The following is a 13187-nucleotide window of genomic DNA, read 5'->3' on the forward strand; positions in this document are numbered from 1 at the left end:
ATCCCTGTGCAATTCACTCAAACAATGTTCATACCATTAAGTATGAAGAAACACTTACAGCAATCCCTTTGTGAATTGTATGAATTCCTTCTTCAATGGTGTACTGGTATACAATTTTATTGTCAAAGTGAATCACTAGCTTTAAGTACTTACTTTGCCCATGTTCTGTGTTCAGATGATCTGAGCTCAGATGATCTGAGTTCAGATGATCTGTGTTCAGATGATCTAACCCAACCATGTGTGTATTTTCCTGCTCAGAATTCATCTTGAGATCTTCAGCTCCTTAAAGTCAATACTACTGGCTTTATAAAGAGAGGTCATCAAACAGATCCCAGATCTAACACCAGTACTACATATTGCCATAATAATTACCCAGTTGTGTCGAAAATCATCCATACTCAGTTAAATACTTTTACTTTTCTTGAAATCTGCCAGGTCTTTATTGGAGGCATTAAAGTGTCATCAGAGTCTGACAGGCTGTTGTTCTTTGTGCTCCTCTTTTTTTTCTCCTCATGAACCTTTACTTTTATATCTTGTGCTTGCGTTTTAACTTTTGTAACCTTTAGTTCCTATTATGTCCAGGCATTTATTCCATATGCCATTGGCTGAAATTGAAGCGTACATTAGCTCAAAATATAAATAATTTTAAATGTATTCTACAAAATAGAGTGCTCAATGTTCTTAAAAGAACAAAGCAATAATTAGTGGAAAATCACTTATCCAACTTTTTCCATTTTACACTGTGTTTCATCAATAAAGAATCATCAGAAATGAAAATCGTTGTTTTCATTACTGATGAGTTTTTATTGATGAAACACAGAGTAAAATGAAAAAAGTTGGATAAGTGATTTTTTACTAATTTATATATATATGTGTATATATATATATATATATATATATATATATATATATATATATATATATATATATATATATATATATATATATATATATATATATATATATATGTATATATATATATATATATATATATATATATATATATATATATAGGGTCAAAATGATGTCCAGCACTTATTTCAAACCCTGTATATATACATATATATATATATATATATATATATATATATATATATATATATATATATATATATATATATATATATATATATATATATATATATATATATATATATATATATATATACCTGACAACAATAAAGGCTGCCATATATTACCAAAAATATTTATCTCCAAAAGTATATCAAGTTGAGTCTCAAAAGAAGCACAGTTTTATAGAAAATAATTTTAATATCAATTAAATAATCAAATAAATAACAATTTTTAAAATTTATTGTAAAAAAATGAACACTTTTTACCAAAAATTGAAAAAAGTATGCATTTATATATACATTTTTATGTATAAATTTTTGATTTATTTTAGAAAAACATGTATAGTTAAAAAAATCAAAAAAAATTGCTTGCTTATAAAATTACAGATATATCACATAAACCATTACCTTTACACATAAAATCAGTCTTTGTCAGTGATACATTTGTTTAAATATCTGGTGATATTGCTCTACTGAACAACATAAAATTGTACCCTTGGTGTCTTCTTTAGCCAGAAAATCATCAGTTACAATATTTAGCAATTTCATTTTTTAAAAACTACTTCTAGAATTCTAGAAGTAATTTATTTTGACAAAAAACCCAGAATTCCTAAAATGTTTTTCGATTCTGGGGTATATACTTTATAGGCCAGAAAAATATGCAATCCAAAAGTGTTGTTTAGATCTAAAATTTCGAAAACTTTGTATGGAGCCCTTATAAATTTCTATATGTAACTCTAAAAATTAGTTATGCAAATCTTAACATTATTAGTACTGCAGGATTTGAGTCACATAAATAAAATAAGTATTTAAAAACTATTTAAAACTTACTTGAAGGGTTTACATCTTAGCAACTACTTTCTCCATTATTTAAGAAACTACTTAATGAGTAAAAACCAAATTTTAAAATGAGACCTATACTATGTTAAAAGATGAGCAAGTCATTTTAAGATCTCACAAAAGTGTTTATTTAAAAACAAAATATTAAATAAAAAACACTCTTTAGTGGTACAACAAGTAGTAAGTTCATGATATAAAAGACTTTACTGTCTATTTAAAAATATATTTAAATATCATTTTTTGCCATCTAGATATTTTGTAAATAAATTATCAATCCTAGAAATATATAAAAAATAGACAATATGTAAAAATTTAAAAAGCTTTTCTTTTTTGAAATAAAATATTTATATATACATATATAAACTACAAAAAAAAAAAAAAATGAATACAAAAATAAATAAATAAAAAAGTACTCATGAAGTATTTTGAAAAAAAAAGAAAAAAAGAAAAGAAAAAACTGTTCTATTTATCTTCCTGATGTTGCCGTAGACACGTAATTTATAAAATTATGGCGCAACTCGGGTATAAGTTCCATCAAGATTAGCTCAATTCCAGAGTAAATGATATGTCTAAAAAATTTTAAAAAGTTTACATCATAAAGGTGTTTTTCATAAAAAAAATTTTGTTTGAATAAATTTTCAATAAGAAGTTTTTTAAAAAAAATGGGTAATTAAGTTAAAAAATATTAACATTTATTAATGTATTATTAATAACAACAATAATAATATGATAAAATATTATCATAACTAAAATATTATCAATATTAATGTTATTATTAAATAATTGTTAACATTTATAATAATTATATACACTACTGTTATTTCTTTTAATGATATACAGTTATTATTATTATTATACTATTAAATTATTATTATTAATATATTGTTAATACTTCATTAATAATATATTTTTATTATTTTATTAATAATAAAATTATAGTATAAATAATGTTATTTTAATAATTTATTATTAACAAACATTAACATCAATAATAATATTTATAACGATCAAAAAATATATAAGAATAAAAGCACATTTGAGCCCATTTTTACTTGTTAATTTTTGGATACTGTATTGTTTGAAGCAAATCTTCACAACACTTTTCTATGTTGTTTTTTCCAACGGTGAATGATAAAAAAGCTTTAAAAAAATAAAAAAACATTAAACAACAAACAAAGCAAAAATGAAAAAATATGTAATGAATTATTACTTAAGTAAATAAAATAACAAATTAAACAAACTATAAATAAAAAAATTGTTAACAATACATGGTATTATGTCAATTAGACTGTTTAAAAGTTTGACTCTAGTTTCTTCGCGCTGTTGAAGTGTTGGATCTGGTTTTCTTTTGAGTAAAATTCCTTCCTTATCCCAAATTAAATTATATAGATCACACAGATACTTATAACATCGTTCTTTGATTATAACTTCATCTAACTGACGTCCAAGAAACCTGGAAAATTCAATTTTTATATATTAAACAAAATAGAAAATATATACAGTAGTGTGCAAAAGTTTAGAAACAACTTTTTTAACTTTTGAAATTTCTAATAAATGTGCTTTTTTTTATTTCACTTTAATATGCAAACCACAAAAATTGTAAAATTTAACAGTTGATTAAAATTTAATTGTTTTTTTGAAAAGACTTCCGTGCAAAAGTTTAAAAATAACTTAACTTTAAATTAAAATTTGAAAAGAAAAAAATTTGATAAAAATTTTTACTAAAAATTACAAAATTTTTCAATAATATATTTTTATTAAGAGAGTTAGTATATGGTGGCATACCTATTTATACATTTATTCATTCTATTATTTATATATATATACCTATTTGCTTTCAAAACATCATCATAATGATAAAGGATGAAATCAATTAAATTGATAAGAACATCCAGACGAATGTTATACCAAAATTTTTTAATCAAAGAAAACAAATATATGGTCTTTGTTGACTTTCTACAAATTGCCGGTAGATGTATTCCCAAATTTAAAAGCCAGAAAAAAAAAAAAATTTTTTTCTGGCTTTTAAATTACTTCCAGATATTAGCGGTTTCTTAACAGGACAGTTGTTATACAGACCATACTATTGTAATCAATATTTAGTTGTATCAGCACAGTGGGCATAAAACGTGTTTAAGACGGCTAAAAGACAATTTAAAAAGTACTAATAAGTATTTTAGATGCCTTAAACATGTTTTGTGCACACTAGGTATAATTGATAAAAATAATTTTATAATTTAAAATCATCTCACTTAATAATATGTTAATAATGTTTCACTTTACATGACCGTGTCTTAGTGTTTTAGATGATATAACATTCTAAATATGAGGCGCAACAGATAGTACAATATTGAGTACAGGATCTTTTTTATCTAATTCACTTAGTAAAAAAAAGATCAGTTAAAAAGATTTTAATGTTTTGCAATTGAATTTAAAAAAAAAAAAATTCAAAAACAAAACATTCAAATTGAAAAATTTGAAGAAAGACTTTGATATTTTTTAATATCTACTGTACACATTATACACATACATAAATATATATTTTATTGTTTAATGTAGACATCAATAAATATTAAAGTGTAAAGGTTTTTTCAAACCCAGTCCCGGCTTAACTATAAGATTTAGCAGGGGTTGATTTAGCCGGGGCAAGAAAAAAATTTATAATACTTTATATATTAAATTTTATGCTTTCATTTACTATTTATTAAACACTGGCATTTATTTATATATTTTCAAACTCTAATTTACTTCCAACAAGATTGCAAGCAATCACTATTAAGTTATAAGTTACTTTAAAATAGAGAATAAGTAAAAATACTAGGAAATGGTTAACTGAAGACTTAAAAAATTGTAGATTGTATACAAAGAAAAACATGAAGATGGCTAATAGTTATAAGGTTTTTTTGAAAAACTGGAGTTTTTATAGCATGAAGGGACAGAGACAGTAAAAGGATGCAACTTGTTATATAAGAAACAAGCAAAAATGAGTTTTGGTTTATCGTAATAGATGATAGCTTGTTTAAGAATTGACCATGATTGTATTTGTAGAAAAAAGAAAGAAATGCAACCTTACAACAACAATGGAAAAGTGGTTCAAGCTTAGCAGATAAAGCAGGTGTAACTTATTATTATTATTTTTTTATATTAATTCACCTCCCCAAGGCTGAAAACGCCACTACAGACGAGGAGGCTACTTAATTGTGGTTATAACCCTTTCTCAGCTATATAAATCCGAAACACAAACCATGACAACCAAGGCCCCTATGCAGAGAAACAAGTTGAGCACAGTAAGAGGTTATTATTCATCAATATAGGAATACCAGCATTATTGCAATATTTTTTTGCAGTAAATAAATGAGTTTTGTTGTCTAACAAATATTGGAGATTTTAAGTCCAGAATTTATATTCATAAGCCACAGCAAGCCTTAGGCTGTTACAGAAGAGAGATCATTTTAAAAATCAGCTGCTTGTTCTAAGCAATCAAAAAGTAAAGATTTTTTGTCAAGACAAGAGTATAAAGTTGAGTCATCAACAAATAGAACCACTTTACAAGTTAAATTTTCATGAAGATTGATATTGTAGGTAAGAAGCAATACAGGAGCAAAGATTAAAGGGTACAACAAGATACCTTGTGGTACCCTTAAAGTTACTTGAAATAAAAAAGAGTGTATGCCTTCAAGAATAACTTTTTTACTGCAGCTAGTAAGAAACAATTTAACTCAAAACCTTTTTATGAAGAAACTAATAACAGAGTGAAGACTAATCACAGGATAGTTAGAGAGGTCAAAATGTTTTCCAGAATTTTGAAAAATTGGAACCACTTATTTAGCACTTTTTAAAAATTAAATATTAAATATTATATAATTAATAATATTAAATGTTAGACTTACTTTAGTTAATGACATTGTTGAAGACTAACCAATAGTCTCTAGAACCTAACATCTGATATAAGATACAAGATTTAGTAAATTGAGAATAACAGAGCCTAACATCAGACGAGACCTTTTTACATTGGCTTCTTGGAATAATAAAAAGACATTAGTTCTTAAGAGAGATGTTCTTGTAAAAAAAATGAAATAAATGATTAATAAAACAACTGCTCGAGATGGTGAAAAATATGGAGTAGAATAAGGTTTGACTTAAAATTGAAGAGTAGGAATAAAAGCTTCCAAACTCCAGAAGAAATAAAAGCTTCTGAGATACGCTTTATGCATACATATTATGGACATAAATATATGTTTACTATTTATTTAGATACTGGCATACAATATCCTTTCATATTTATATAAACTTTAGTATTTATATAGCGTAGTATATGCCGAAAGAGAAGATGATGATGATGATGATGATGATGATGATGATGATGATGATGATGATGATGATGATGATGATGATGGTAACACTAATTATGATGATCATGTTGATTGTAATGCATATATATACAAAATGTAACATGAATTTTGAATAAAAAATATATACTTTAGGATATATAAATGTTTATGCAGCCCCGGTCACAAACCTGGCCCTGGCTAAATTTTATCAAACTCGACCCCAGTCAAATATCAAACCCGGACGTTTACTAGAGGGGGAGGGAGGAGAGGTTGAAAAACCAGGAAAAAACACTGGTATTATTTATGAACCGACCCTTAAGTGAAACACTTTGAAGTAAAAATAATCTTTTATTCATTTTCTCATTTGTTAAGATTTATTTTAATTTTTTAGTTTTTAAATTTTTCTTTAGTTTTGTTTGTTTTTTCAGACATTTTTAAAACACGATAATTATCATAACATGCAATAAGCCCTGACCAATTATATTATATTGATGTTAGATAAAATATTATATGTGATGTTAGATAGGGAGTGCAACAGTAGTGCTCTCCTCAGAAGGTTTTCTTACATGCGTTTTATTTTTTATAATTTACTTATGGTTACTAAATTGATAAAACTATTACACAAAAGTTTGTGTCATTTTAATAAACTGTCGTTACTGTAAGTAATTTAACAAGATTTAAATTTTGAATAAGGTTTGATTAATTTTAGATTTGAAAATAATTTTTTAAAACCAATTCACTTAAAACTATTTCTTAAAACTATATTGTTAGGAGAGCAGATAATGGGAAATCCCTCCACAGCCTCTCTCACTTTCTCTCAAGCTGGTTAAAATAATCATAGCTGAACCCTGATCAAATAAAAACTGAAGCTGAAATATCATCAGCAATCCTTAGCCAAGAAACTGATGGATAAAAAAATTCTTGAAATATCTTACAATTTACTAATAATCTATTAACCTTCCAGAGTGAGGCTTGTTTTTAATAGTTTTGTGTTGATGAAATCTTTTTATAATGTGACTTATTCTTGGTTTAGAAACATTGTTAAGCTCAGAAATCTTTCTGTAAGTCTTTTCCAACAGCTTCTATAATTAATTTTTTTATTTTATTTGACATTTTCCTTAACAATTCCTATGCTTTTAAAACATCAAAAAGTAATTGAATTATAAAATTTTACAAATACTTTGACAATTAGTTATACTTCACTGCTTTTGAAATATCTCAAAGTGAATTATTAAACTTCAAAAATATATTGACTTTTTGTTTTGCTGTTGTTTACAAAGATTTGACCAAAATGATAATAAAAAAAATGATACTGTTTCAAACTTTTGCAAGGAAGCTTTTTTAAAAAAACAATAATATTTTAATTAACTGTTGAAAACTAATTTTACAATTTTTATGGTTTTTATGGTTTTTTATGGATTATAATATAAAGCACATTTGGTAAAAATTTCAGCTTATATGAGAAAGTTGTGAAAAGAAATGCATTAAAATATGAAAAAAGTTTTAAACTTTTGCACTCTACTTTAGATACATTATGACACTCTGATTTTTAAATATGATACTTCATCTGCATAAATTATTATTAAATAAATTATTCTTTTAGTTCATTTTTTTAAATTACAATTTTATTCTCTAGGGGATTTAATAAACTAGGGTAGAGTTTCTAAAACATGTTCTACCCTAAAATACACCTTCTGTTTAAAATGCACCCCCAGTAATTTCTACACAATTTCAACCTAATTAATGCAGTTTAAATTATTCCATTTGTTAGATAATGCAACAGTAAATTTTTGATATCATAATCATGTTCATGTCATATTTGAGTGTGCATAAAGATGAAACATAAGTTTTAGTATAATTTTAACTTATATTTAGCAATTTTATAAAATTCCTTGTATTTTAAATTAAACAATTTTCTAGTATTTAAAAATTTGTATCAGAAAAAGTGATTAACTTAAACAATTGCTAATACTGTTGTGACCTAATATAATTGATATCAAAATGTCATAGGGTATTTTTAATATAACTTTTCACATAAAATCTGGAATTTTAAAGAAACAGGGGTGCTTTTTTCGATGAAAATTGATAAGGTAAAATGATACTGTTAAGATGAGATTAAATTTAATCTGAATTTAGGTTTAAATATTTAGTTTAAATTTAAATTTCTCATTTGTTAAAAAAGATTTTACAGACTTGTTGATTCAAATGCAACCTTGTGATTTAGTGCTTTAAATCATAATTTCAAATAATTTTTTTATTTACTTTTTAAATAAAATATTTCATTTTTATTACGAATATTTTTTAATTACAAATTTAATTCTAATAAAGCTGCAATCATCCACTATTTAAGTTAAAAAGTAAAAGTGAAAGTAGAAAGAGCAAGAAAATGTTTGACAAAAGATCTAAAAAACTTTAAACAATAGTCAGGAAAACATAAAACTGGTAAAAAAACTAGATAAATTATTTCAAGTATGAAGAAACAAAAATGCAACTTAGCTGAATGACAAGCCATCATGGTTGTCATGGATACTGATAATGTTAAACTAGCTGACCCAAGAACCAAGACCCAAGAAATTTTAAACCCCTAATAAACACCTGTGATGCAAACATTGAAACCTTTAGTAATTTTTATAGCGGTATTTTATAAAATGATGATCTTCTAGTATTAAATATTTATTTTCAATTGTTTTGATTTTTTGTGCTAATAATAAATTAGATTAAACTTCATATCATCATTGACATAAACATCGAACTTGATAATTGTATGATGAGTGATTAACAAAGCAGTACACTTATGTAAATAAATGCTGAATTTAACCAATTTAAACATAACTTGTTAACTTTACTTTTATCAAAATAATCTTATTACCTAAATTATGTAATGATGCAAAAATAAAAATTATTAAATTAAAGCATTTTTTCAATGTTTTAGTTTAATGTTAAGATATTCAAATAAATATGGATAATATGGAAAAAAAAATTGTGGGTTGTTTTAAAACACATCTGTGTTTGTGTATATATATATATATATATATATATATATATATATATATATATATATATATATATATATATATATATATATATATATATATATATATATATATAATTGAAAAATAGAATAATAACTGGTGGCCTAAGATAAATGGCATAGGTAGTATTTTTATTATAACTTTGTTATTTTTTAAGCTAGAAAAGTGAATTTTTTTTAAAAGATTTATTATTAAATTCTCTACAAAATGACATGATTTATTTAATGTAAATAGTCTCCATTATTTTTTGACAAACGATATAAGCGATTGGTCCAACTAGTACAACTTTCTAAAGCTACATTTACTCTAATGTTTTTTACAGCTCGTTTAAGTTCTTGAATTAATTAACATTAATTCAAGAACTTAAACGAGCTGTAAAAAACATTAGAGCTTAAATGTTAATGGGATTAACGAGTTTATCCCATATTGAGTAATCTAAAAGATTGAGATCGGGGGAATTTGGAGGCCAGTGGTTTTTGTCAATAACAGCAGGGAAATTATCATGACACCATTGTTGAGTTAAATGATGCGTATGTGAGGTTGCTCCATCTTGTTGAAATGTCTAATCATCACCAAACATCTCGTTTCCATATTTCAAGGCCACTGGCAACACTTTTTTTATATACCAGTCATGATTTACTGTATCTTTGTCCAAAATAACCAGTGGTGTAACACCTTCTGAACAAGCTCCCAACCAAATCATTACCTTTTGAGGAAATTTTTGTTTCTGTTTCATACCACCATCTTTATCAGCTTCATTACAATTAGTGGACCATATGCGATCATTTTGGGCATTGTACATACCATTTAAATCAAAAAAATTTTCATTTGAAAACAGAATTTTTAGTGTTTGTTCTTTTCGAAAATGGTTTCTTATCCAATTTGCAAATTTAATTCTCCTGACTTTTTGACCATTTGTAAGCAGTGGTTCAACTCTGTGTTTGTATGCCTGCAAATTGAGATCCTTTTGAAGTATTCTTTGAACACTGGTTCTGGAGATATTGAGTTCATTAGCTAATTTTCGAGATGAAATCCTCTTTTTACGTTTCAGACGACTTCTGATTTTTTGAATGTTTGCATTTGTTTGAACTGATCTTCGACCACCTGATGGACATTTCAACTTGATAGAGCCTGTCTCTCTTATCATTTGACACCACCGATTTATTGTATGAAACCCAATGACACCCTTAATATCAGCAAATATTTTTGATGGACCATCACCATTTTGGTATTTAGAAAGTACAAGCTTTAGCAAATCTTTAGATTTCATTATCTACAAATAAAATTAAAAACCATAAAACAAAGCCATCAAGACATACTTATAGAGAATTTAATAATAAATCTTTTAAAAAAAAATTCACTGTTCTAGCTAAAAAAAATAATAAAGTTATAATAAAAATACTACCTATGTCATTTATCTTGGGCCACTCATTAATATAAACATTTTACGCCTGGAGCTAATGCATTGTACTTAAGTATTTGAACAAATATTTGCTTTTTATCATTTTTATAATAAAGTTTGCATTGGAGTATTCCCCAATGCAGTGTAAAACTGGTGTGTTTCCCGCCACAACAGCCCATTTTGATATAGGTAACCTGTTATTGCTGTTTTTTAAAAGAATTACTCATAGCAAATTGAACTGCCTAATATTTAGTCATCCAATGGAATTGTTTGTAAATAAAATTCCAACATATGAAGAAGTTCTCAAGTGTTGTTTTAATGAAAATTATAAACTAGCTTTGAAACCAAACAAGGCAGTTAAATTTTCAAATAGTGTGGCACAACAAGTTAAACTTGTTCAATATCTGGGTCTGCTGTAAACATTGCCAGTGGCATTATTTTGCATTTAAATGAAACTGGATTTTCATTTCACTGAATGTAATCAGATGTTATGGCACTCTTATTAACATGAAATGAAAAACTGGTGTTATTCACACAAATCAAAAATATGTAAAAAAAGACCATTGCAGTGGGGCATCTGCTTGGTAACTTTCAATAATTGCTATTCTGGCTTTTGCTTCAAACTTTAGACAGAAAAACAACAGGTCCAAAATTATTTAAAGATCTGATTGGCACACAGCTCAATAAGTGTGAGAAACTATTAGTGTTAAAAAAAATTTGCTAGATTTTATTGTGAAATTTCAGAAATTAACCACAAATTTTAAGGCGAAGACCAGCATTTGGATATAAGTTATGCTCTTAAATGAGGCAGTTGTTATGAAGAACAAATGAAAAATAAAGCTTTTGTTACTATATAGTTAGTTCACAAAGATTCACAAACATCTTTTTGTGAATCTGCAACTGTAAATTGAGTATTATGATTGTAGTTGAGACTTGAAAATTTAACAAAAACACAAACCACAAAACCTTAGTTTTTTCTTTTTAAACATGTTATATATTACATATGTTGTTGAATGGTTTCATATATATATATATATAAAGTAAATACTTCACATATGCAGAACATGAAGTTGAAATAACAAAATAGCCAAGATTCCAGCCCAATGATAAAACTAAAATTAAAAATAGACCCAGTAATTGAAAGAGACTTTTTTTTGTGCAAGAAAACCTGATTTGACAATGATAGTTATACAAACAGGTTCTTATCATGGAATTAAATTTTAAAAGAATTATAAAGGAATTATAAATAAAAGTCTAGTTTTTCAAAAAAAGATTATCAGGAGTTTTCAACAACCTAAAATTCATTTGCTTGGTACCAATTACACAGATATGATTTACTTGAATGCATCTACGCTTTTACCACCACCTTTGTTGCAAAGAGTTTTTGATAAAAATATTTGGTTAAAGATTCAATTAAGTGAAACTGTGGCTGACCAGAACTTTGAAAAGTTTCAAATTATGCCCAAGTAGTTGAGCAATGCTTAAGGCTTGTAACAGAAGCTATCCAAAAAGTAGCTGGCTCCAATCCCAGAGATGGCAAGAAACATATAAACTCCAAATCCTCGATGCCTAATTTTTTAAACAAATCATATTTTAAAATACTGATAGAAATTAACGAAAAGTAAAAAATTATATATTTCCTATTTCATTTATTTACCATTCCAATACTTTATTCTACTTAAATTGCCTCTAGCTACTTCTTAAAGAATTTTTTATTTTGTTGGAAAAATGATAAAAATGGTATTTATCATTTTTTTTAAAAATGGTATCATATACTTCTTCAAATATTTAAACGCAATGCAGTAGCTTCAGGCATAAAATGTTTGTACTTTTTTTTTTTTTGCATCACTCTTAGGTATCATAGAGGAAAGTTTTTTTGTGGTATAGTTCAAAAATCAGAAAGTTTTTTCGTTTCACCATAATATATAAATATATATATATATATATATATATATATATATATATATATATATAAATGTATAATGTACATATATACATATATATAGTGTAACATATATAGCAAAATGTATAAATGATTATAAAAATTATTGAAATGTATTTAAATTAATGTATACCATTCAATTACACCTCCAACACTAAATAAAACTGACTGCTGCACTCTCTCAAATGTCAAAAATGATGGGTACTTTTTAAGAAACTGGCATAGAATAGAGAGAAGTGCATTTGTTAGTGGCCATGAGCTTTCAAACAGATCTTTTTCACGAGCAATAGCACGGGCTAAATTACTTTCATGCAAATCAGCAGCCAGTTGCTAGATAAACAAAAAAATTAAAGTTAATAAACGTATTTGTATATATGCACAAAAATTATTCATATATCTTATAATAATTTTATATATACATGTATATATATATATTTTTTTTTGTTATTCGCCTCCTCAAGGCCAAGAAGGCCACTACAGATGAGGAGGCTACTTAATAGTGGTTATAACCCTCTCTCAACTCTATAACTCCGAAACACGAAACTCAACGAACAAGGCCGCTGCGCG

The 13187-nt window shown here is 25.9% G+C and overlaps 1 protein-coding gene across 1 annotated transcript in view; it reads right to left on the minus strand.

Moving 5' to 3' along the window:
- Nucleotides 1–2218: 2218 nt before the first annotated feature.
- Nucleotides 2219–13187, minus strand: part of LOC101236069 (uncharacterized) — a 79720-nt gene continuing 68751 nt past the window's right edge. Inside the window, exons 9-12 of the mRNA XM_065796180.1 lie at nt 12754–12950; nt 3182–3366; nt 2966–3053; nt 2219–2482 (exon numbers count right to left, since the gene is read on the minus strand). Of these exons, the coding sequence (XP_065652252.1) occupies nt 2380–2482; nt 2966–3053; nt 3182–3366; nt 12754–12950 (573 nt within the window). The 3' untranslated portion in view covers nt 2219–2379. The remainder of the gene's footprint in view (nt 2483–2965; nt 3054–3181; nt 3367–12753; nt 12951–13187) is intronic.

Source organism: Hydra vulgaris, chromosome 04, assembly GCF_038396675.1.
Source record: "Hydra vulgaris chromosome 04, alternate assembly HydraT2T_AEP".
In the NCBI taxonomy this organism is placed as follows: Eukaryota; Metazoa; Cnidaria; class Hydrozoa; order Anthoathecata; family Hydridae; genus Hydra; species Hydra vulgaris.